Source organism: Musca autumnalis, unplaced genomic scaffold, assembly GCF_047663935.1.
Source record: "Musca autumnalis isolate F117 unplaced genomic scaffold, ASM4766393v1 scaffold_2, whole genome shotgun sequence".
NCBI lineage: Eukaryota > Metazoa > Arthropoda > Insecta > Diptera > Muscidae > Musca > Musca autumnalis.
In genome coordinates this window covers 128,464,623-128,489,612 of record NW_027411755.1, presented here as the reverse complement: position 1 = coordinate 128,489,612, position 24,990 = coordinate 128,464,623, and the positions used below count along the sequence as shown (strand labels likewise).

Here is a 24,990-nt window from a genome sequence, read left to right as displayed (position 1 = left end):
ACAAGAAACTTTTTATACCCAAACATCAATCGTCAGCTCGAAGTATAAAGGTAAGTAAAGAAAAAAGTTCAATGAGAAGTTTTTCCTTGGCAACCTCATACAACTCCGACGAAAGTGTCTGCGAAACAATTCAAACCTCTTCCACTTGTATGTGTCGTCGAATTTTGACGAATGCACACACCAAAATTTGGTTGGTCTGCTTTACAGCAAAAACAACACACGTCGTGCCAGTGTCTTCAATTTGAAGCATTGTGGCGTTTTTTTTATTTTTTATTTTTTTATTGGGATAGCGTTTGCAATTTTGTTTTTTCAAAATAGTCTGGCTTAATCCCATTGTTGTTGTTTTAATATTTTAAAACAACTATTTTATTAGTGGAAGTTGTATGAGGTTGCCAAGGAAAAACTTCTCATTGAACTTTTTTCTTTACTTACCTTTATACTTCGAGCTGACGATTGATGTTTGGGTATAAAAAGTTTCTTGTTGAAGAAGTTATTGAAAAATAACTTCGGTGGAGAATATCCACAAACAAGAAACAAGGGAACTGATGAGATCCAGTGGCGTGGATCGAAACTATAGTATTCCCTGCCTTACCCCTTGGCGAACAATGCCAAATCTTTTCCACTAATAAAATAGTTGTTTTAAAATATTAAAACAACAACAATGGGATTAAGCCAGACTATTTTGAAAAAACGTCTTTTGTTTTCTTTGAAGAATGTTAATATTTATTAAAAAATAACATACAAATATATACACTCCACGTCAGTAGAATAGAACACCTAAATTTCTGTTAATGTTAGCTTATTTATCCCGAAGCGAATGAATCTACGTTTTTAATCTTGTAGCGATTTAAAGCCTATGATATTCCGTATCAAACACAAAAAAAATTATGTTTCTAGCTTTTCGCGAAATGATTTTCTGATCATTTTTCCGATAGTACTATGAAAAATAGGCATTTATTTTCGGTCATCAGGATAGAACAGTCATTTTATTTTCGCGAATTGTGGAAATATTAACGCCGAATTTTCTTTCAGTCGATCAAGCGGGGCTTTCTAATCATTTTTCACCAATAAAACCATATAAATAATTCCGCGGACGCCGAAATAACAGCGTAAACGGGTTTAAATTGACATATAATAGAAACATCTCGGAATATCAATAAGAGTCGCGCAGCTATGTCATATTTCTTCACAATAAGATAGAATATGACACAGACAACATCGACGGATACAATCGAGTGCTTCGGTTGCTGAAAAGATGGAACATTTTCAAAATAATATGAAAAACTTCAAAATTTCTTATTAAAACCTTTATTTTTTCTTCAATAAAATGATTTTTTCGCGAACAAGTCAGCCGTTTAAAGGTTTGGACATGTGCTCCACATTTAGAGGAAGATAATCTGATATGAAAACATCTGCTATTTTAATACACTGAGGGAAATTTTAGCACATTTTTCAAATTGAACACACCCTTTGGACATTGCATTTTATATGTGTTTTTATTTCGGCGTCCGCGACTGTTCTCAATAGTGTTATGTTCCAATAATAATGGACCAGGTTATGCTCTCCATACCGGATTTTACGAATTAGTCGTTTTTTAACTGAACTCGCGTATGTAAAAGCCCCGTTTTCGCGGGAAACACAGTCATGGAAATTGAGGTTTTAGGCTGCGTAAGTTGCTTTTAAAAAGTACTCAAATTTCGCTCAGTGTATTAAAATAGCGGTTGTTTTCGTATCAGATTATCTTCCTCTAAATGTGGAGCATATTTCCAAACCTTTAAACGGCAGACTTGTTCGCGGAAAAATTATTTTATTGAAGAAAAAATCAAGGTTTTTATTAGAAATTTTGACGTTTTTCATACTTATATTGAAAATGTTCCATCTTTTCAGCATCCGAAGCACTCGATTGTATCCGTCGAGGTTGTCTGTGTCATATTCTATCTTATTGTGAAGAAATATGACATAGATGTTGTCTGTGTCATATTCTATCTTATTGTGAAGAAATATGACATAGCTGCGCGACTCTTATCGATATTCCGAGATGTTTCTATTATCTGTCAATTTAAACCCGTTTACGCTGTTATTTCGGCGTCCACGGAATTATTTATATGGTTTTATTGGTGAAAAATGATTAGAAAGCCCCGCTGTATCGACTAAAAGAAAATTCGGCGTTAATATCTCCACAATTCGCGAAAATAAAATGACTGTTCTATCCTGATGACCGAAAATAAATGCCTATTTTTCATAGTACTATCGGAAAAATGATCAGAAAATCATTTCGCGAAAAGCTAGAAACATAATTTTTTCTGTGTTTGATACGGAACATCTTAGGCTTTAAATCCCTACAAGATTAAAAACGTAGATTCATTCGCTTCGGGATAAATAAGCTAACGTTAACACAAATTTAGGTGTTCTATTCTACTGACGTGGAGTGTATATATATGTATATGAGGAAAAGTCAAAATTTTTTAGTTTCCATGAAGCCAAGGTTTGCACTATTATAATACGCGAACTATTGTAGTTTACCAGTAACTATGACTATTGCTGGATTAATTTAGATGTTTTTGTACAAAGCTCAAAAATTTAGCAAAAAAATTTAATTTACGTGGTAGTTACGACCGCGTAAAGGAAAAAACATAGGTAAAAACACGTTGAAGCTAAACAGGTTTTTTACATTGCTATTCGATTTCTGATTAAACCATTCAAATGACGGACATCTGTCCAAAGTAAAAGTAGGAGAATACAAAATGAAGATTACACTTCTAATGTATCACTTTCCAAAATTTCCACTGCATCCACCTTTTATGGATGCTGACATTTTGAAGCCGGATTTCAGGTGTTTTTTGTATTTTTTATGTAACTGGGACGCGCATTCGGATATTTCGAAAAACCAATTATATGATTAAAGAACTCGCGATTTCGCATAATCTGATATGTATATTGAGTATGTAGCCCACACAGCAGCAGAGTAATCTACTGCCAAAGGCCAAAATTTAGTGCCATATTTTTTCTAAAAAACCTATTTTTTGGGTACAGTATTTACAATATCGTTTTGAGTGTGCTGGTACCCCGCGATATTTTAGTTTTTCGACGATCCGGATCATATGAATCACAGATCGTAAAAATCCATCTACTAGAACGGCAGAAATGGCTACTGCAAAAGTTGAAAAATTTGCGAAAAATGTTTTTCAAAATATCGCTGACTAATTCGCGTTTTATGTGGATCGTTTCCATTTCAATGAAGAAAGTGAATCATCACTCGCGTTTGTGCGAAAACAGCGGTTTGAAAAATTTAGTGGCATGGGAGCTGTATCCGATTTATCCAAAAAATACTGTGTGATGCTACATCCACGGTTCTTCATGGATTTTATTGAAATATGTTTAGATCGATGTATTTTTTCGCGGTTGATAGTGAAATCGGATGCGCATAAAAAGTGTATGCACTTTGTGCAAATTATAAGCGTTATACAGTTTGTTGCACACTAAACTGCAGACGAAGCTACATCTTAGCGGCCAAAGTAAATCCTGGCAAATGTGTACAAATTAAAAGAGAAGAATTCGCTATGTTGGTAAACCGCATGCGCATCAAGTGATTTTGAGGATTTCGCGATTTACACGCATTTCAAAATGAACATTACCCGATACAGTTTTATTTCAAGAGTATACCCCATTTAAAGGAACCCAACATTTATTTCAACGATACCCATATCTTCCCCTAGATGTTAGCGTGTATTCGAGAAGTGATTAGAATAAAAAATGTGATTCTTTGCGTGAAAATTAACTAAAATAGAAAAATAACTCTAACCTATTTTTCCTACATTTTCTTCAACTAACTCACAAAATAAATTTTAATAAATATTTTCTCTTACAAAAATTTTATAAATTTCCTCAATATATTTTTTTGTTTTTGCTATAATATGAAAACCACTAAACGGATTTGTATAGTTTTGGTTTCATTTGAATCTTCGCGATGTATAGATTACGTACATATTTTTTATATATTTTTCAGATACATAAACAGGTTGAATTTTATTAAAACAAGTTGCAAATTGCCAATTTTTTTAACTCTTTCTCAATTTCCGCGAAAACTTAAAACTTTTTCACTAATGTTATGGGGCCTCAGTAATCATATATTACGTAGGGATCCCCTAATTAAGAGAGTTTCTCAATATAATGATTAGAGTCTTTTAAAGATTTTTTTCTTTTTATTAGAATTGAAACCGCCATAACTTTTGCGCGCAACAACCAAAATTAGTATCTCGAACAGATTTAAGAATGGGATTTTTTCCCAATCTATGTACCAAAAATCTTTCATGTAGCTTAAAAAAAATTTTTAATTTTTTTTCTTATGGAAAACTAAAAAATTTTGTCTTTTCTTCATATATATATGGCGAATAACAAAATTCCTTTACAATTCCATTTGAAAAAAATTAAAAATTTTTTTTACGAGCACATCTACGATTTTTGGTACAGAGGTAAAGGAAAAAAATCCGGTTTCAAATCTGCTCGCGTTCACGAAATTGGCCAATGCGCGCAAAAGTTATAGCGGTTTTTATTCTCATATAAAGAAAAAATATTTAAAAATATCTTTTTTGTTGTTATGAGAAAATGTATGCATAAATCGTTAACAGCAGTCCATATCTATTCGTAGATGTTTAAATAGTTATTAAATTTATTATTATTTTCGCGGAAAGTCAACAAATAATAAAAAAAATTTTGAAGTAAATCCAAATTATCCTGTCCCAGAATCCGTACAAACCCTCAAAAAATAAATTAAAGAATATATGCGGAATCTAGACAATGCGTAGAAAAATATGATACCAAATTTATAGAGATTGGGTACATAAATTGCATATTATAGCAACAACAAAAGAGAAAAACTTATTGTTGGAAAATATTGTTGCAAATATTTTTTTGGTTTGATTCTAAAAATTAGAAAAAAATATTTGGGAGTTCTCCAACTATTTTGCTAATATCCCATAGAATAATGAATGTATACAGTTAAAACTTCATCAAAACATATGGTTTACCATCGCGAGAGTTTAACTGATTACTGTGATAACTTATAGGGGTAGGAAATTAAGAGTAATATTGAAATTACAATCATTCATTTAATATTATAATTAAAAAGCCTGTTATTCGCGAATTAGTTAAAGTCGGTTGATGCGCATCCGTTTTTGGATACAGCGAATCAATCTCTGTCAAAATTTATGCATATTTCGATGTTTCACTCAGGGGCCATTGTGTGCCACCAGTTGCATCATACACTGCAAAAAACCTTAAAGTTGGTAAAAGTCGCGCAATGTGCATACGATTTTGATGCGCATCCGGTTTCGTCAGCGCCTATCAAAAATACGTCCAAATATACCAATTTTAATTAGATTCTTCAAGAACCGCGGATGTGCCTCCACATTCTATTTTTGGTGAAAAACCCATATTACACGCGAATCTCTGTAATTTATGACACGCGTTTTCGCAAATATTATAATCGCGTATAAAGGATTCCATTTACGTAAAAAAATTTCAAGAAAATCGCGGTTTAGTACGCGGATTTGTCGAAATAATATTTTGCTGCTTTTCCTATTTTCAGGGTATCTATATCCGCGGTTTTAGTGGATGGATTCGATCGCGGAAGGTCTCATTAGATCCGTCGCGTAAAAAAACTAAATTCACGCGGGGTACAAAGGAAATTGAATGGCACTTGTAAATTTTAAACGCAAAAAATAAGTTTTTTTAAAAAAATCACGCATCAAATATTGGCCTTTAGACTCCAATTACTAGGATGCTGTAAGGAGCATACTCATGAAATATGCATTAAACGACATAGAATCACGAGTTTTACAATCCTAATGTGAGTTTTGAATATTATCTTGTTGCGCGTCCGAATTATTAAAACAATTCAAAAAAACCCCGAAATTCCGGCTTCAAAATGTCAGCATCAATTTTAGGTGGATGCAGTGGATATATCGAAAAATGATACACTAGTATCATATTGCCCATGAAGTATTCTTTGAGTCTTTCTTTGGACATATGTCTATAAAATGTAAGGTTAAGCCTAAAATCGGAAGGGAGCGCAAAAAAACTTGTTGGCTTCAACCCATTTTTACCTATTTTTCTACATTGATGCCAACACAGCTCCCACGTAAATTAATTTTAATGGTCGACCTTATGGGATTCCTCCTAAAACACTTCAGTTTATAGAATGTATATCATACTATATAGAATATGTTAACAGTTCGCGAATTCTGAAAGGGTGAAACTCGGATTCATCGATTGTAAAAAATTTTTGTTTTTCGCCATATATATCACCAATATTTTTGAAAATTTAACATAGCTGAAGCCAAGGTTTACCCTTTTATTACACGCTACTCGTGATTGTATATTATACAAATTTAATACTTTTGGATAAAATGAAATATTTTTGGACGAGGCAAAAAATATTGGCCTTAAAAGATAATTTGCGTGGAAGCTGTGGCTATATTTATGTTAAAAAATTGGTGAAAATGGGTTGAAGCCATCATGTCTTTTTTTGTTATCTCTCGATTTGTGAGTAAACCACACTTCTCTCGAGTTTCCTGTCAAAGTAAAAGCAGAAGCAAACTAAATAAGGATAATCTCACTAATGTATTACTTTTCAAAATTTCGTCTGCTTCTACCATTAAATGATGCTGACATTTTGAAGCCAGATTTACAGTGTTTTTTGAAATTTTCTTCTAATTTCATTCCGCAAGCAGGTTTTTCAAAAAACCATATTTGGGATTGTAGTACTTGCGATTCTGAATTAGTTGATACAAATATTGTGAATGTAGTCTGCACAGCTTCATAGAAATCTACATTCAAATGCGGAAATTTTGTGCGAACATTTTTGTAAAAAACATATTTTTCGGGCCTATTTTTTACAATTGTCATTCGATTTCCTCGTACTTGACTGCACATTTTAGTTTTTTACGTTCCGGATCTAATAAATCATTCCTCGTAAAAATCCATCTACTAAAACGCGAGTTACAAGAAAGTCCAAAGTAGAAAAATCACCTAAAATTGTTTATGGAAATATCGCGTATTTTATCGCGTTTTTTGCGGTTCGTTTCCACTGCAATAAAACAACTAATAAAGCATCTTCGTTTTAGCGGAAACAGAGATTTGAAAACTTCACTGATAAGGGAGCTAAATTCATTTTATCCCAAAAAATAGTGTGTGATGCTACATCCACGGTTCTTGATTGATCGCCTTCAAATAGATATATATCGATGTAAATTTTCATGGTGGACACTGAAATCGGATGCGGACAAAAATTGTATGCACTTTGCGCAAACTAGCGATATTTTATAGGTATTTTAATGCTAAGATGCAGCTGATGCTACATCTTAGCCACCAAATTAAATTTTGAAAACTATATTCAAATTAAAAGATATGGTATTGCTGTACATGAAAATCACATGCGGACAAACTGATTTTGATAATTACGCGATTTACACGTATTTTAAAATGCACATAAATAAAAATGGGTTATTTGCTCTCTATTTCCATTTCAGAAGCTTTGACATATATCCCTATCAACCCTATTAGCTTTCCTAATGGGAAAGCTTTAATATGAATGTCAATAAAGCAAAAACCGTCTAGTTTGTTGGGAGATTTAAGCAAAATGAAGGAAGTATTCCTATACATTTTTACAATATTTTCTACTACATAATGCATGTGAAAAAATATTTTTTTAAACAAAAAATTATTTTTTGACCAAAATATGTCCTTATTTTGGCTGTAGCATCCAAACTATAACACCAATCTGTATGATAGTAGTCTCATTTGATTTGCCGTGAAGTTTGGAATCACAAGAATTTTTTATGTAATTTTATGACCACTAAATAGACCTTAATTTTGAAAAAAGTAGACTTATATTCAATAATTTATCAATTTTATGTACATTCCGCGAATTCTGTGTAACATTTTGCAGGTATTATGCAATCTACTCGATGAAGTCACTTCGAAAGAACTTTTTTGTAACAATTGTGCTCATTAAAATAATTAGCGTTTTTATAATATTTTCTTTCTTAAAAAGCGAAATAAAAGCGCCATAACTTTTGTCCGCAACAACCAAAAATTGGCTCGCGACCAGATTCGTACTGGGATTTTTTTCTTAACCTACGTATCAAAGATCGTTGATGTAGCGTGAAAAAAATTTATCCTTTTTTTCTGAAATGGAATATGAAATAATTGACAATATTCGTGATATATATATATAATAACCGAACATTGGTGGCGTCGTTTTTTATTGGGATAGCTAATACAATTTTGTTTTTTCAAAATAGTCTGCCTGCCTTACCTCTTGGCGAACAATGCCAAACCTTTTTCCACTTATAAATTAGTTGTTTTTTTTTAATAATAAAACAACAACAATGGGATTAAGCCAGACTATTTTGAAAAAACAAAATTGTATTAGCTATCCCAACAAAAAACGACGCCACCAATGTTCGATTTGAGAAACACTGGCACCGTTTGTATGGTTGGCAGCGACTAGCTACCAGCAACATTTTGTTATGTGCATTCGTAGAAATTCTACGACACATAGCAGTGGGAAAAGGTTTAGTTTGTTTCGTAAACACTTTCGTCGGAGTTGTGTTATGTTGCTTTTATACCTTTACTAGCTGACCCGGTCCGCGTTGCTGGCCTGTTGTTTGGGTTCTCCGTGTAAACTTTAGTTATCTATCCAGCATTGATACAGCCATAATTAGGCATCCATCTAGAAACTTCATAATAGAAATCAATGTTTTGACATAAATTCCATGTAATGGTATCCCCCAAATTTAAGATATAAAATCTCTTTTATTATACCCTTCACCATAAATTGACAGTTTAAAGCACTTTGTGACCCACATATAATGATCGGTGCACGTCAATTAACATTGCTATATATTGGATTGTTGGTCTCGGTTGGGGTCGTAATTATTACTGCAGAGAATTGTCAGTATAGGTCCACGTTTTGATATAGCTCCCATAGAACGGTACCGGCTGATTTTCGCTATTTTTGAGGATTTAACATCATTATCACACCGAAATGGCTAAAATTTGGTTTTAATGTAATTTAAAGAGGAGAGCATAAATATTCGTATCGACCGAAAGACACGCCTTTTTATTTGCGCTCGGTATGCAACAGTTATAGGTTCACGTTTTAATATAGCTCCCATAAAGCAGTACCTCCCGATTTTCGATAGTTTGGAGATATAGTCACTTTTGGGGGTCGTAACCAGTCTTGCAGAGAATTTTCAGTATACGTCCTCGTTTTGATATAGTAGCTCCCATAGAAGGGTGGCGCCTGATTTTCGCTATTTTTGGTGGATTTAACCTCTGGATAGTGACATCTCAAGTTATCGGGATTTTACTGTATTCCAAAATGTGGAGTTGATCGCGCTATCCCACTTATTGTTTAGTTTTCAGCGTTTATAGCATTTTTTAGGCACGCAAAATTATGTTTATTATCTGAAATAATAAATGTTTGAACATTTTGTGACCGCGATATTTCACTTCCGCGAAGACCATTCAGGGCCAAGACGGTAATTACAGTAGTATTGCAAACAATCTGTAAACAATACGTTCAAAAATATCATGGACTTTAAAAAAAATTGAAGGAGAACCTCCGGTCACTACACTTAGCCATATTAAAATAGCTCACGACCGCGCTATCCCACTTGTTCAAGCTAGTGTTCATATCATTTTTGTGTCACGCTTACTAAAATTATGTATATTAATTGAAATAATACATTTTTGAAAAATTTGTGATGACGGCGATCATTCAGGGAAAACAATCTGTAAACAATACGTTCAAAACTATCAAAGATTTCTGATTTTCTTAAAAAACATTGTGGGGAGGACCACCGGTCACTATTCTTAGCAGTAAAAAACAGCTTACGACCGTTCTAATTAATTGAAATAATACATTTTTGAAAATTTTGGGATGACCGCGATATTTCACTTCTGAGGGAGAACCTCCGGTCACTACACTTAGCCGTATTAAAATAGCTCACGACCGCGCTATCCCACTTGTTCAAGCTAGTGTTTATATCATTTTTGTGTCACGCTTACTAAAATTATGTATATTAATTGAAATAATAAATTTTTGAAAACTTTGTGATGACCGCGATCATTCAGGGAAAACATCTGTAAACAATACTTTCAAAAATATCTAAGATTTCAGATTTTCTTAAAAACATTATGGGGGAGGACCGCCGGTCACTACTCTTAGCCGTATAAAAACAGCTCACGACAGTTCTAATTTATTGAAATAATACATTTTTGAAAATTTTGGGATGACCGCGATATTTCACTTTAGCGACGACCATTCAGGGTCAAGACTGTAATTACCATAGCATTGCAAACAATTTGTAAACAATATATTAAAAAGTAACTTGAATTTAGCGGTTTTCTTAAAAAAAATGTGGGGAGGACCACCGGTCACTACACTTAGCGGGATAAAAAAATAGATTATGACCTATTCTTAAGCTGAAAACAGATACAACGTTTGATTAAAGTTTTGCGTTGGGCGTCGAGAAAAAAACAACAACAACAGGGCGACGACGATACCAAAGTCCAGCGTTTATCTGTTTGTCCGCATATATTTCAAATGAATTTGAATTTTTCGGCATCATGCCCAACAGTGTAAAAACGGCCAAAACGACACAAAACTTTAATCAAACGTTGTATCTGTTTTCAGCTTTAGACCTAAAAACACCACATACAAAATTTCATAAGATTTCCCAATCGATTTTTCGGAATTTCTATATATTGACATCTCAAGTCATCGGGATTTTACTGTATTCCAAAATATGGCGTTGACCGCGTTATCCCACATATTGAAGCCAGTGTTTTAGCGTTTTGTAGTCACGCTTACTAAAATTAGGTATATTATCTGAAATAATAAATTTTTGAATAATTTGGGATGACCGCGAAATTTCACTTCCGCGACGACCATTCAAAAATATATATAGCCTATTTTCACCACCGGTGTTCCCAATACATTATCTGAAATTTTCAAGAAAATCTATTCAGCCGTTTTTGAGTCTATTCGGAACATACAAACATACTAACATACACACATTGCCTTTTATATATTAGATAGATACTTCGAGCTGACGATTGATGTTTGGGTATAAAAAGTTTCTTGTTGAAGAAGTTATTGAAAAATAACTTCGGTGGAGAATATCCACAAACAAGAAACAAGGGAACTGATGAGATCCAGTGGCGTGGATCGAAACTAGTATTCTCTACCTTACCCCTTGGCGAACAATGCCAAACCTTTTTCCACTAATAAATTAGTTTTTTTTTTAAATAATAAAACAACAACAATGGGATTAAGCCAGACTATTTTGAAAAAAAAAAAAAAACAAAATATATCAGGAATATTGTCAATTATTTCATATTCCATTTCAGAAAAAAAGGATAAATTTTTTTCGCGCTACATCAACGATTTTTGATATGTAGGTTAAGAAAAAAATTCCCAGTACGAATCTGGTCGCGAGCCAATTTTTGGTTGTTGCGGACAAAAGTTATGGCGCTTTTATTTCGCTTTTTAAGAAAGAAAATATTATAAAAACGCTAATTATTTTAATGAGCACAATTGTTACAAAAAAGTTCTCTCGAAGTGACTTCAGCGAGTAGATTGCATAATACCTGCAAAATGTTACACAGAATTCGCGGAATGTACAAAAAATTGATAAATTATTGAATATAAGTCTACTTTTTTCAAAATTAAGGCCCATTTAGTGGTCATAAAATTACATAAAAAATTGTTGTGGATCCAAACTTCACGTCAAATCAAATGAGACTACAATCATACAGATTGGTGTTATAGTTTGGATGTTACAGCCAAAATAAGCACATATTTCGGTCAAAAAAATAATTTTTTGTTTAAAAAAATATTTTTTCACATGCATTATGTAGTAGAAAATATTGTAAAAATTTATAGGAATACTTCCTTCATTTTGCTTAAATCTTCCAACAAAATAGACGGATTTTGCTTTATTGACATTCATATTAATGCTTTCCCATTAGGGAAGCTAATTGGGTTGATGGGGATATATGTCAAAGCTTCTGAAATGGAAATAGAAGTCAAATAACCCATTTTTATTTATATGCATTTTTAAATACGTGTAAATCGCGTAATTATCAAAATCAGTTTGTCCGCATGTGATTTTCATGTACAGTAATACCGTATCTTTTAATTTGAATATAGTTTTCGAAATTTAATTTGGTGGCTAAGATGTAGCATCAGCTGCATCTTACCATTAAAATACCTATAAAATATCGCTAATTTGCGCAAAGTGCATACAATTTTTCCGCATCCGATTTCAATGTCCACCATGAAAATCTACATCGATATATATCTATTTCATGGCGATCAATTAAGAACCGTGGATGTAGCATCACACACTATTTTTTGGGATAAAATGAATGTAGCTCCCTTATCAGTGAAGTTTGCAAATCTCTGTTTCCGCTAAAACGAAGATGCTGTATTAGTTGTTTTATTGCAGTGGAAACGAACAGCAGAAAACGCGATAAAATACGCGATATTTCCAAAAACAATTTTAGGTGATTTTTCTACTTTGGACTTTCTTGTAACTCGCGTTTTAGTAGATGGATTTTTACGGGGAATGATTTATTAGATCCGGAACGTAAAAACTTAAAATGTGCAATCAAGTACGAGGAAATCGAATGACAATTGTAAAAATTAGGCCCGAAAAATATGATTTTTAGAAAAATGTTCGCACAAAATTTTCGTATTTGGATGCAGATTTCTGTGAAGCTGTGTAGGCTACATTCACGACACATATATCAAATAACTCAGAATCGCGAGTTCTACAATCCTATCTATGATATCTTGAAAAACCTGTTTGCGGAACGAAATTAGAATAAAATTGCAAAAACCACTGTAAATCTGGCTTCAAAATGTCAGCATCATTTAACGGTAGAAGCAGTTCAAATTTTGAAAAGTAATACATTAGTGAGATGATCCTTATTTAGTTTGCTTCTACTTTTACTTTGACAGGAAAATCGAGAGAAGTGTGGTTTACTCACAAATCGAGAGAAAACAAAAAAAAGACATGGTGGCTTCAACCCATTTTTACCCATTTTTTAACATAAAGATAGCCACAGCTTCCACCCAAATTATCTTTTAAGGCCAATATGTTTTGCCAGGTCCAAAAACATTTCATTTCATCCAAAAATATTTAATTTGTATAATATAGAATCACAAGTCGCGTATTCTAAACGGGTAAACCTTGGCTTCAGCTATGTTAAATTTTCAAAAATATTGGTGATATATGGTAATATTCAAAAAAGTTTTTCAATCGTCGAAGTTGTGGTTCACCATTTAATAAGTCGCGAACTGTTAATATATTTTATAAAATATGAATATATTTATAATAATTGGAGTGTTTTAGCCACGATCTCATAATAAGGACCATAACAAATAATTTTCGTGGAAGCTGCGTTGGAGGTAATATAAAAAAATGGGAAAAATGTGTTGAAGTAAACATGTTTTTTTGTGTTCTTTTTTTATTTCTGGCCAAACCACGCAAAATTCGAAACTGTGCTCAAAGAAAGAACTAAACAATACCCCTTGGGCAACATGGTTCTAGTGCAGACGTGACCAAAAAGAGAACAGCCCAAAATGTGAATGTATTCAAACTATTGGCAACTTATGACTGTGTGTTAGTGTGTTTTTATGCACGCACGCTACAAAACAAAAACAAATCAAAACATTATCTCTTTTTCGTACGCTCTTTCTATGCATTCGGGTCGTATGTGTGTAAATTGCCGAAAAACTTCGGCACCGCTGTGTCAAAGAAGAACACATTTGTTCTAGTGTATGACTTTTGGATATATACACTGCATCCCCCTAAAATCGATGCTGACATTTTGAAGTTTTGATTTCAGTGTTTTTCGAATTTTTCTTATAATTAGAGGGTGCAACTAAATAATAATCCAAACCAGTTTAAAGGATTGTAGAACTCCACGTCGTTCGATGTATATCTCATGAGTGTGCTCCGTACAGCTTCCTAGTAATAGGAGTCCAAAGTCGAAAATTTGGTGCGTAAATTTTCTGAAAAACCCTATTTTTTGGCTTTAAAATTTACAACTGTCGTACAGGTACCCCTGAACCCCGCGTGATTTTAGTTTTTTTTACGTGCCGGATCTAATGAGATCTTCCGCGGTCGAATCCATCCACTAAAACGCCGGATATAGATACCTTGAAAGTAGGAAAATCTGCAAAAATATATTTTGACAATTCCGCGAATTGAACCGCGATTTTCTTTGATTATTTTTTGCATAAATGTAATCCTTTATACGCGATTTTAATATTTGCCAAAAATGTGTGTCACAAATTACAAAGATTCAGGAGTAATATCCCTATTTATCCCAAAATAGAATGCGGTGGCACATCCGCAGTTCTTGACAAATCTGTCTAAAATAATTTATATTGACGTATTTTTAATAGGGGGCCATCGCGTAATTTTTGCCCCCTTGAAGGTTTTTTGAATAGTAAGTTGTCGGGTGCCACCGTGGTGCAATGGTATGCACACCCGCCTTGCACACATAAGGTCGTGGGTTCGATTCCCCGGCCAGGCAACATCAAAACACTTTTCAACGGTGGCAAAATACCCCTCAGTAATGTTGGCGACATTTCCTGAGTATTTCAGCCATGTAAAACTTCTCTACAAAAGTGGTGTCGTTGACACGCCGTTCGGACTCGGCAATAAACTGTAGGTCCCATATCATTGAGCTAATATGAATCGGGGTGCACTCATTGATATGAGAGAAGTCTCCCTTGTCCCTATGGGATGTTGTGGAACAAATATATAAGTTGCAACTGATGGCACACTTTGGCCGCTGAATGAAACATGGGAAAATCCATACATATTGATAGACATGGACTCCCTGTATCCGAAAAGCACATGCACCTCAACCGATTTAAACCAATTCGCGAATTATACGGTTTTTAACTTCTATGTTTTTTCTTTGATAGTAATTTCAATATTACTCTCTACTTCTTATTTCTATTGCTTATCACAGAAAGCAAATCGTCACCATAAATGCCCGAAGACGTAACCCACATGAAAATCGAAATTCGTTTTTTGATGAAATCCGATACATAAAGCTGAAATAGATGCTCTTGCAAAATTTCAAGCTTCTACGTTCAAAAATAACGATCCTATTCAAGAAATTACATTTCGGAAAATGGGACAACATTGCAGATATTGTTGTAATGGAGGATCCCCAAATCAAGCGCTTCAGCAGTTTGGTCTCACTACATATTCCCATTCCTACAGGATTGCTAATATCCAAATATTCGCCCTTATAAGATTGATATTTTATAAAACAGGTTTTCATTTTATAAGGTTTTTTGCTTCTCCTGTAAAGTTTTGGATTTGTGGGTTACGTCTTCTGGCATTTATGGTGACGAAATATACTTTCACGATGACTAATTACTTTTCTCGTAGAAGTTAAAGCAAAATACTTCAGGATTTGGATCGAAATTTGACGAAATAATAGAATAACTCCCAACATTTATTTTTCTAATTTTTCGTATTTAACCAAAAATATATTTTTCAAATAATTTCCAACGATAAGTTTCCGTTCTTTATTGTTGCTGTAATATGCAAGTTATAAACGCGATCTTTATAATTTTGGTCTCACATTTTTCTACGCGTTGTCTAGATTCTGTACGTATTTTTAAATTATTTTTTTAGAGATTTTTTGGACTCTGATTTAGAATAAATAAAATTTATTCCAAGATTTCTTCAATATTTTTTGATTTTCCGCGAAAATAAAAATAAATTTAGCAACTATTTTAGCATCTACGGATAGATATCAAATGCTGCTAACGATTCATATATACATGTTCTTATTACAACACAATAGGAATTTTTAAATATTTTTTCTTTACAAGAGAGTAAAACCGCATATAAATTTTGAGTGCAGCATCCAATTTTGTGAACGCGAACAGATTTGAAACCACGATTTTTTTCGTAACCCATGCACCAAAAATGGCGGATGTGCTCGCCAAAAAAGTTTTTAATTTTTTTCTATGTAATTGTAAAGGAAATTTGAAATTTACCATATAATAACTTGTTCGAAAGATATTATTAACCCCTTTAAAAGGAAGAAGGATCAATAGAAATCCGTTGTGAAAAAAGAAGATATGTCCGTTTAAATTTGAAAATGTAAAAAACTCAGATTTTCACTACTTTTACCGTTATAACAAAATAAAACGAAGTGACACAAACGAACTCAAGGCATTGTCGTTGTCCATGGATCCCAACACGATATAATTTTGCATCAGAACGTTTGAATATTTTTCTGGTCAACTTTTGTAGAACAGTGCCACTTATCGACATTTTTCGAAAAGTTTGCACTTTCTCAAGGCCAAAACTACCTGAAGGAGGTTCCAATGCTTTTGCGATGTATTAGAGAGTTTTTTTGTCCTTGTGTTGGATCGAAAATCTCAATGGTTTGGCTGTTGCCAAAATGTCTAAAAAACGTGGATAAAAAACTTAAAATCAAAATCGGGAGGCTCGATTTTCACCGTAGACCTATGCTCTAGTGGACTTTTTTGCTCAGTTCAATCTTAGGAATCCGAAACGCGAAGTGCCCATTAAGGTTTTTTTCCATACAAATCGCCAAGGCCTAATATATATTTATATATACCGGCCAAGCCAGGGTTAATATCGTCCGACAATTTCCAAAAAATTGCGTTACACATGAACCGGACTATATACGTCTGAAACTATAGGAAAAATGGAGTAAAATGGCACTTAAGATTTTTCGTTTTCTCATCTTGTTGACCTTTTAAAGGACATTCGAATTTAGAAGGACACAATTTTTTCAAAAAAAAAAAAAAATGTTTGTTATACTTGTACTTATCGCACGATGCACTTGTTGGTGTCATATTAAAGAGGAGAATATTGGCTTTATATAATATTTTTCAGTTATTGCATTCAAGGACAACAAGGACATCAAAAATCTCCTTGATAATAAAATACTAAAAAATCCTTTTGATCAAAATTTATCATCCTATCTTATTTACAGATATCTTTTCCATGACTTTCAACTTTTTCGTTACGACGACTTTCAATTTTCAATGAGTTGGCAATTGATATTGTGCGCTCTTTTGGTTTGGACCATCATAGGGGTTATAGTATACAAATTCTTTCAGACAGAAGTGGTAAGCAATTGTATCTGAGTATGGATTTACTATATTTAAAAATCTACAATAACATCCCTTTGCTCTTTTTCCAGATAGGAACCATAGTCCGTTATACGGTTTACATGGTCCTTGGTCTAATGTGTTTCTTCATAATTGGCTTCAGTTTTCTACCAGGATCAGGGCATGTATTTCGACACTTATTTACTGTGCGATGGCGTGATGTTATGTTTGGTATTGTGACAATACCGATGCATGGAATGTCAGCCTTCGGACCTGGTTGGGGTATATTTCTGACCATGGCCAGCTTTAATAAATTCCGAACAAATGTGATCAAACAAAGTTGTTTAATTGCTTTGGGACAATTTATGGTTATGATTGGCTTGGATGTTTTGACCAATTTAAGTGAAACCTTTTTCAATGGTGGGTTTAGGCGATCAATCATTTATTTGTGAATAGTTTGTTTTGATGTGTTTGTTGTGCTTTTATTTCTTTCAGAGGTCACAAATGGTGACTATTATGCCCAAGTGGAGCACGTGTGGATTTTGTATTTATCCAGTGGAAGTGTTTTGGCCCATTTTCCATGGGCTAATCTATGGTCGATTCTATTCTATTTTATGTTGTTTTGGTCTAGTATGACATTAATGGTAGTTATTGCAGGTTAAGAAAACAAATATAATTTATTACAAACAATTATTTCGTATTTGTTAGATCCTCCAGCTGCATTCTATAATAACATCAACGCTTGATGAGTTTATTTTTCTGCGAGAGAAAAAACTACAAGTTGGATTGGGCTTCGTAGGCTTCTTGGCAATGACTTCATTATATTTCTCTTCAAATGTAAGTAATGCAGTTGGATGAAAATGCAATCAATCTCTAATTTATTTATTTTTGTTTTTACTAGCACGGCATAACATATTCCACGGCATTGACTATCGATACCTACAACACCCAAACTGCCATAAACTTACTGCTAATTTTAATCATACTGTGGATCTATGGCCGAGAACGATTCCAGCGAGATTTTGAATTTATGACAAGTCACCGATTTTCCACATGGAATGTCTATATTTTAAGATTTATTGCACCAGTGGGAATGGTTCTATCATTGGTAAGATTAAAAATTTGTATACCCCACACCACACTGTGGTGTATGTAACATGCAATAGGAAGTGAGATAGACCCATCTTTCCTTTCAGGCATATATCTACATAGAATCACATTCTAAGTCGATTTATGCATGTTCGTCCGTCTGTCCATGTATTTTTGTAATCAGAGTACAGTTCACATAAAAGTTAGAGAAGATCATTTTTTGGCCAAAGGCCAAACGCTATTGATTTTAGAAAAATCGGTTCAAATTTGAATATAGCCTCCGTATATATTTTCGCTCGATTTGAGGTATTTTGGTGCACCAAAAAGCAAATTTTGTTCGATTTCGATGAAATTTGAAACGTGTAATGGAATTTGGTCTAGAAAGATGTTTGCCAAATTATATTGAACTCGGTTCATATTTGGATAAAGCTCTCATATATATTTTCACCCGATTTGAGGTTTTTGGTTCACCAACCACGCAAATTTTGTCCGATTTCGAGGAAATGAAATGTGTGAACGAATTTCGTCTTAAATTTAGTTTACCAAGTTATATTGAAATCGGTTCTGATTTGTATATAGCTACCATATATTTTCGCCGATTTAATATATTTGATCACGCAATGTAGGTATCTTCAATTTTGATTAAAATTGGAATGTGTGACAGAATTGTGACTAACGATAAGGTAACAAAATTTAATTTAAATCGGTTCGAAGATAAAATATAAATAGCTGCCATATATTTTATTATGAAATTCGGGCAGATAGTGAGCGGTCTATAGCAATACAGGCCTATTAAAATTTTTATACCCTCCACCATAATATGGAAGATATAATTAAACGTTTGTAACACATCGAAATATTCATCGGAGACCTTATACAGTACATACATTTTTGATCAGGGTAAAATTCTATGTCCGTCTGTCGATCGGTCCGTCCGTCCGTCTGTTGAAATCAAGATACAGCTCGAACTGTTTAAGATAGAGCTTTATAATTTGGTACAGAAGTTTCTATTACTCCTAGGATGTTTGGTATTGCAAATGGGCTATATCGATCCACGTGTTGATATAGCCTCCATAGAACGGTACCTCCCGATTTTCGGTATTTTGAGGGTTGTGGCCACAATAACCCACCGAATCGGCTAAATTTGGTATTTGGTCTTCATTTGGGGTATTAAATGTTCCAAATAAAATTTGTCGGTATAGGTTCACGCCTTAGTATAGCCCCCGTAGAACGGTATGTTGAAGGTTGTGGGCTCAATATTCCATCGAAATGGTTGAAATTAGGTATTTGGTCTTCATGTGGTGCGTTCCATATGAAATATGTCGGTATAGGTCCACGCCTTAATATAGCCGCCCGATTTTCGGTATTTTGAAGGTTTTAGCCTCATTCTCACACCGAAATAGCTGAAATTTGGTACTTAGTCTTCGTTGGGGGTACAAAACTTTCTCCCAGAAATTTGCGTGGTATAGGCCACGCCTTCATATACCCCCCATAGAAGGGTAGCTACCGATTTTCGGTGTTTTGAAGGTTGTGGCCACAGCAACTCACCGAAATGGCTGAAATTTGGTTTTTAGCATTTCTGACTGAAATACGTCGGTATGGGTTCGCGTTTCGATATAGCCCCCATAGAACGGTACCTCCCGATTTTCGTAATTCTGAAGGTTGTGACTTCAATTTCCCACTAAAGGACTGAAATTTGTTATTTAGCCTTCCATGGGGTTATCAAATATTCCAGAAGAGAATTATCATTATAGGTCTGCGGGTTCCTATATCCTCCATAGAGGCGTACCTCTTGATTTTCGGTATTTTGAAGGTTTTACCGAAATGTCGAAAATTTGGTATTTAGTCTTCTTTGAGTCTGAAAACTTACAGCCAGAAATTTGTAGGTATAGATCAACGTTTGGATACAGCCCCAAGGAACGGTACCTCTCGAATTTTGGTATTTTGAAGGTGAGCCGCATTGTCTTAACGAACTTGCTGACATTTGCTATTTAGTCTTCTTCATAAACGAAAGGTAACTAATTGTTCCATTTTACTTCAACACAAACCGAACTTAACGCCTTTCTTACCTGTTTACCAACATTATTGGGAAGCACCAGGGACTTGACAACGCTTTTATTGATCTTGCGTATTTTGCGTTTATGCATATTTCACAACACTTCTTCACCCATATAACGGTGCCTCAAGATTTGCGGTATTTTAGGGGTTGTAGCTACATTTTATGGACTGAACTACCAGTAGTTTGACATTCCCTGCAGTAACGAAACTTCCCCACCGAGTCAGGGAGCTGACACTGCAGGTTAACAGGCTGGTCGGCGAGCATAAGCGGAACAAGTGGTTAAATCATCTGAAGAGTTGCAACATTGGATCCGGTATAGGTGAATTGTGGGCAACGGTTAAGTCACTTTCGAAGGGAAGATGGGACCTCAGTCACGTTTGGCGACGTTACGTTGACTGACCCGAAGAAGTGCGCAAGTTATTTCAATTGACAGTTTGTCGAGCACCCCGAGAGTGACAGGACGAAGAGAAGAGTATTACGTCGCATTAGATCTCTTCCTGCCAAGGATGAACCACCACAGTTTACAATGGATGATGTTGCCAATGCCATCAGGAACGCTAAATCATCCAAAGCGTTGGGCCCTGATGGAATCTCCATGGTAATGCTGAAGCAGCTGGATGAGTCGGGAGTGGAGTATCTCACTAAAGTTTTCAACTTTTCGCTAGCCACCCTTATTGTTCCGAAGTCTGGAAAATGGGCAGGGTGATCCCACTATGGAAGCCAGCCAAGGATGCCAGCAAAAGTGAATCGAACAGGCCGATTTCGTTTTTGTTGCCCGTAGCAAAGACCTTTGAGGCCTTATTCCTCCCCAGTATCAGAGATAGCTATCATGTTGCCGATCATCAGCATGGATTCCGTAAGCAGCACAGCACGACAGCAGCGCTGCACGTCATTACCACCTACATTTGTCAAGGACTCAACCAGAGACCACCGTGAGATAGAAGAGTGGTGGTGGCGCTTAATTTATCAAAAGCTTTTGATACAGTTCCCCAAGATGGGGTGATATCTCCAGAACTGCTTAACCTCTACCTCTCCTGTATTCCGCCCCCTCCAGACGGCATTGAGATCGTAACGTATGCGGATGATTGCATGACCCTGGCGTCAGGTACCTTCCCTGATGACATCTGTGAGAGACTGAACACCTATTTAACCGATCTTACCACCTTTTTTCAATCGAGGAATATGCAGATTTCGGCCACAAAATCTAAAGTTACTCTGTTCACCACATGGACAGCACAGTTTGGACGAGAGTTGAATGTCATGGTCTACGGTAGCAGAACTCCGACCACAAACTGCACCAAAATGTTAAGGGTCACATTCGACACTTCCTTTAAATCGTGCGCACACGCGACAGCTATCTGTGACAAATTGAAAAGCAGGAACAAGGTCCTCAAGTCCCTAGGCGGCAGCACTTGGGGTGCAGATAAAGAAACCTTGTTGACCACATATAACGCGATAGGTCGGTCTGTGGTAAGTAATGCGGCTCCAGTTTTGTCCCCGAGATTATGTGATACGAATTGGAAAAAGATTCAAACCTGTCAGAATGCCGCCCTGAGAACAGCAACAGGGAGCCTCCTCAAGTCTTCAGTGGACCATCTACATGAGGAGGCTAAGATTCTTCCAGTACAGCAACACAATGAAATGCTTTCGTTGCTGTACTTGTTGGGTGTTGCCCTGAGAGCCATCCCAATCACCATCAGGTGGGTATGCCCGACACATTCAGGCGCATTAGGAATGATATACACGCTCTAGAGGGAGAGGTCCAACGATACACAAGAGAACACTTACATCAACATGCATATCAATCACGTTTAAGTAGCATTCACACGGATGCAGTTGCTATGGCCATAAGCAAATATATTGTGAATAAAGTTCTCATAGTGCATCCCCCATCTATCGCTGCTGAGGAGCGTCAGCTGCCATGACAAACCAGAGTAGTTTTGGATCAACTGCGCTCGGGATATTGCAGTCCCCTAAATTCTTATTGGGCGGAAATCGATCGCGCCGTGCAAGACATCTGCCCAGTATGCGGCATGGGCCCGCACGACACAAAGCATTTTAGGATTTTAGGTACAATTTTTAACCGGAGTAGCTGTAATTTGACATTTGAAGTTCTTAACTTCTACACTAAATATTAACGGTTCCTCCCGATTTTAGTTTTTTTTTAACGATTTTATCTAATTTTTTTGATCGAACTGCCTGTTACTTTACATTTGAGTTTCCCAGCGGCCACAATTGTTCTACAAAAATTTTCAACATAGGGCCAAGTTATGGTATAACCACAATATAATGCGTCCACCCGATTTTCGGTATTCTGAACTTTTTTGACTGAACTACCCGTAACTTGATATTTCAGGTTCCCTGTAGTCACGAAACGTAGGCACATGTTTAGTTATAGCCCCCATATGACGCTACCTCACGATTTTCGGTATTTTGAGAGTCTCACCTACATTTTCTGACTGAACTAATAGTAACCGATATAGGTCCATGTTTCGGTGTAGCACCCATACAACGGTACCTCCCTAGTTTAAGTAATTTGAGTATTTTAGCTACATTTGTTGACCGAACTACCTGTAATTTGGCATTTGAGGTTCCCAGTTGCCACCGAAATTTCCCAGTGACCCAACAAAAATTGTCAACATAACGTTTTAGTATGGCCCCATAAAAGAGTAGCACCGATTTCAGGTTTTTTAGTTTTTATTCATATTTTCGTGCAATATTGGGTGTCCTTTGGCATTGGCCAGTGGTTAAAAACTTTTCTATCTAAATTTGTGGATATTGACCCGCGTTGGAATACAGCCCCCATATAATGACAACGTCCGTTTTTTTAGCCGCCCGAATTAGCTAAAATGAGGTATTTTAGGTTCCTAGTGCTCAAAAAAATCTCCACATGAAAATGTGAAAATTAATTATTCCATATAAGAATTGCATGTGGAGGGTATAAAATGTTGGGCCGAACTTGTTGCTTTTTTACTTGTTAGTTTTCGTTTGTGAAGCAATATACAGTTTTTTAGTTGTTTTTCTCTTTCGAGATGAACTGAAGAAGATCCGAAGATTTTTGCAAATCAAAAAGGATGCAAGAGAATTTGTCACACTAACCACTAAACGTTTCGCACTTGATGCCTAGTGACTAATCTTTCCAATTTTATGTCTTTGTTTCCATATATCACAATATGAACTATTTGATTTCTTGTGAGTTGATATAATGACAACCATACTCAGTATCATTCCGTTGTTGAATGTTTTATTGTGAGGCATAAATTTCCGACTGTTGCGCCAAGCACATATCGCTCATTTACTCAAAGAGTGGCGTTTTCAGAGTTAGCAATTTCTATTTTTCGACGACTTCTACTTTATCTTGTGTCAAATTTTCATGCTGATATCGACGAGTTACAGCTCATTCATTACGAGTTGCCAATAATTCAACACAAACGTTTTTCGAGGTTATGAAGCACTAAAACACTTCAAATCATGATTGATCTTGCACATAAATATCTAACTAGCTGTCTGCAAAATATGGTCCATAGTTTATAGTTTTTGTGTAATAATATTTGTAAGTTGGGAAGTCAAATTCTTAAAACGCGTTTTTCTCGAAACTGTTTTTTTTAGATGTGTTACTCTTTTAGTAAGTGAGCGATATGTCCTTGAAATAGGATTTTCTGTGATTTTTGTTCCATGTCAATTTATTCACTTACCTCCAATGCCTGTAATAATATTTTTGTATTTCTTTCAGATTGGTGGCCTATTTATATCCCATTATGAACACGCAATAACTACCCTCTTCTTTGATTTGTGTGCCATATTGTTTATAGCCGTTCCATGGCTGGGTATACCAGGTTTTGCCATTTATCTAATGTCCCGTTCCATGGGATCGATCAAAACCCGATTCCTAAGATGTTGCCGTCCGAATGATTGGTTCCCAATCGAAGCTGAAGAGAAACAAAAATATGAACAACTTGTTGGAAGTGTGGAAATAACTCAAACACTGAGTGAGCTGAAGGATGAAGAAGTCATTTGAATTTAATAGCCCTGTTCCTTTACGTTCAATAATCTTCAAGTTTTTCCACTTTTTACTCGAAAAGCGTTCCTTTACTTCAGACACCATACAATTCATATGAGAGCAGTTTACAACTTTTCCTACTTTTGCCGGTTTTACCACTTTCTAAAGTAAAGGAACAGGCCGAATGTTGGAGTTGTTGTTTATTCCTCGTTTTAGAAATTTGTTATTATTTTAGTTTATAATTATTGTATGTTTCTTAAATATATGGTAATATTCAAAAATGTTTTACAATCGTTCAAGTTGAGGTTCACCATTTAATAAGTCGCGAACTGTCAATATATTTTATACAATATGAATATATTTACATTAATTGAAGTGTTTTAGCCGGGGTCGCATAAAATGAACCATAACAAATAATTTATGTGGAAGCTGTGTTGGTGGTAATATTAAAAAATGGGTAAAAATGTGTTGAAGTTTACAAGTTTTTTTGTGTTCTTTCTTGATTTCTGGTCAAACCACGGAAAATTCAGACCTGAGCTCAAAGAAAGAATTGAAGAATACACCTTGGCCAACATGGTTCTAATGTATGACTTTTCGATATATACACTGCATCCCCCTAAAATCGATGCTGACATTTTGAAGTTTTGA

The 24,990-nt window shown here is 35.1% G+C and overlaps 1 protein-coding gene across 1 annotated transcript in view; it reads left to right on the top strand.

The window, feature by feature from the left end:
- The window catches only part of LOC141394634 (sodium- and chloride-dependent neutral and basic amino acid transporter B(0+)-like), a 46,404-nt gene extending 21,781 nt beyond the window's left edge, over positions 1 to 24,623 (top strand). The window contains exons 5-10 of the mRNA XM_073969357.1: positions 17,077 to 17,212; positions 17,287 to 17,614; positions 17,690 to 17,838; positions 17,903 to 18,031; positions 18,096 to 18,302; positions 24,076 to 24,623. Of these exons, the coding sequence (XP_073825458.1) occupies positions 17,077 to 17,212; positions 17,287 to 17,614; positions 17,690 to 17,838; positions 17,903 to 18,031; positions 18,096 to 18,302; positions 24,076 to 24,360 (1,234 nt within the window). The 3' untranslated portion in view covers positions 24,361 to 24,623. The remainder of the gene's footprint in view (positions 1 to 17,076; positions 17,213 to 17,286; positions 17,615 to 17,689; positions 17,839 to 17,902; positions 18,032 to 18,095; positions 18,303 to 24,075) is intronic.
- Positions 24,624 to 24,990: the final 367 nt, after the last annotated feature.